This window comes from Anarrhichthys ocellatus, unplaced genomic scaffold (genome assembly GCF_004355925.1).
Source record: "Anarrhichthys ocellatus isolate YVR2014 unplaced genomic scaffold, GSC_Weel_1.0 scaffold4965, whole genome shotgun sequence".
Classification (NCBI taxonomy): domain Eukaryota; kingdom Metazoa; phylum Chordata; class Actinopteri; order Perciformes; family Anarhichadidae; genus Anarrhichthys; species Anarrhichthys ocellatus.
In genome coordinates, this window is record NW_022284939.1 from 63 (window position 1) to 1,574 (window position 1,512).

General features: G+C 47.6%; 1 protein-coding gene across 1 annotated transcript; it reads right to left on the bottom strand.

Annotated features, from left to right (window-relative positions):
- Positions 1 to 262: 262 nt before the first annotated feature.
- On the bottom strand, positions 263 to 1,066 carry LOC116379699 (high choriolytic enzyme 1-like). Its single transcript, XM_031841673.1, has one exon. The coding sequence runs from the start codon at positions 1,064 to 1,066 to the stop codon at positions 263 to 265; it is 804 nt and encodes a 267-aa protein (XP_031697533.1).
- Between the last annotated feature and the right edge of the window lie 446 nt (positions 1,067 to 1,512).

A 1,512-nucleotide genomic window follows, 5' to 3' on the forward strand; every position in this document is an offset into this window, starting at 1 on the left:
AAATGACACAATCAAAGGCAGAAAGAAAAGGGGGAATGTAGACACACAAATGCTGCTAATCAACTTTATTTTTATTTAGTTTGACTTAACTTTATTACAGATATTGTAGAAATGACAGACAGAATACTGTCACAGGAACTGATAGCTATAGCTGCTGATGATTGCAGGTTCTTGTTGTTTTTGAAGAAGTACAGATAAGTGGAAAATGTTTCTATTGATTTGCTGAATGATAACTTTGGATCAGAAGGGATTGGAAGCTTTGTTATTGGCACCCATAAAGCAGGTTGATCCTCTTGACGTCCCAGTGGGACATGCCTTTCCTCTGGCCGATCTGGGCATTTGGGTTGGGGATGGGAGTGATGGAGTCCTTCCCATGCTGGATGGAGAAGGCTGTTTTTCCATAGTGCATAATGGAGGAGTAGTCGTAGGGACTGTTCAGGTTGTTGGTGTCCTGCTTGTGGAAGTTGTAGGCCATCTGCGGGTTGATGTTCTCCCAGTTGATCCGGACGTAGTTGTCGCGATCGCTCCTGGTCTGCTCGTGCTGGAAGCCCAGAGCGTGGTTGATCTCGTGCTGGATGATGCCGTAGTAGACGCAGCCCTGCCTGTTGAGAGAGAGCACCTGTCTGCCTCCCGTTCTGCCCAGAGAGGAGAAGCATCCGGCTTTGTTCTCAACGCTGATGTAGTCATTCTCGTTCCGACGGGGGACAAAGCGGAGGCAGGTGCTGCTGTGGTAGGCCTTCATAGCGCGGTCGATCGATTGCCTCTCCCTGCTGGTGAACTGACTGTTTATGGTAAAGGGAATCGTCACCAGGCCGTTGGAGGCTTTCTTCCACAGGCACTTCTGGGACCAGCACGTCATGGCGTTTCTGGTACTGGGAGCCAACAGGTCTCCTTCCAACAGAATCTCATTGGTGCCGTTGTTGGAGGTCAGAATCCTGGTGCTGATGTCGACGGTGTCATCTTCGTCCACTTGGGCCTCTGCTCCGCTTCCTTCCTCCATTATAGGATAGGCCTGAGAGAGGCCGAACAGGAGCAGCAGCAGGTTGGCAGAGGGAGTCATATTCATGTTGGGTCTGGTGGCTGTGGAGCTGATGTGGAGAGAGTCCTTGAAGCTTGATGTTTGACTCAGTTCAGTCCAGGCTCTTTATACTCTCCTATACAGGTGTGTCTGCAGGAGGATTATGGGTAGGGGTCCAAACTGCTAGGCCTAAGTAAACCTCTCCAGGGAGGTCTCCACAGACAAACCTACTGTTCAAACATGGTGTGTTATCTCTGTTGATCCAGTGGATGAACACAGAGGGGTTACTGGGTGGGTCTTGTGTAACTAGACATCTTGAATTGTCTTCAACCAAAAACACTTCACAATTAACTTTGTGAGACCAATATCTGCAAATGTTCTCAGCTGTAGCTAAATAATGTTAATGTGACATGGACAAATGACAAAAAAAAACATTTGTGATGTTGTCTTATTCTTTTAAGAAACATGTTAGACACAACACACTTGCAGTTTAT

Excerpts from the sequence above, each read along its gene's own strand:
- LOC116379699 (XM_031841673.1), bottom strand. The coding sequence starts at position 1,066 with ATGAATATGACTCCCTCTGCCAACCTGCTGCTGCTCCTGTTCGGCCTC.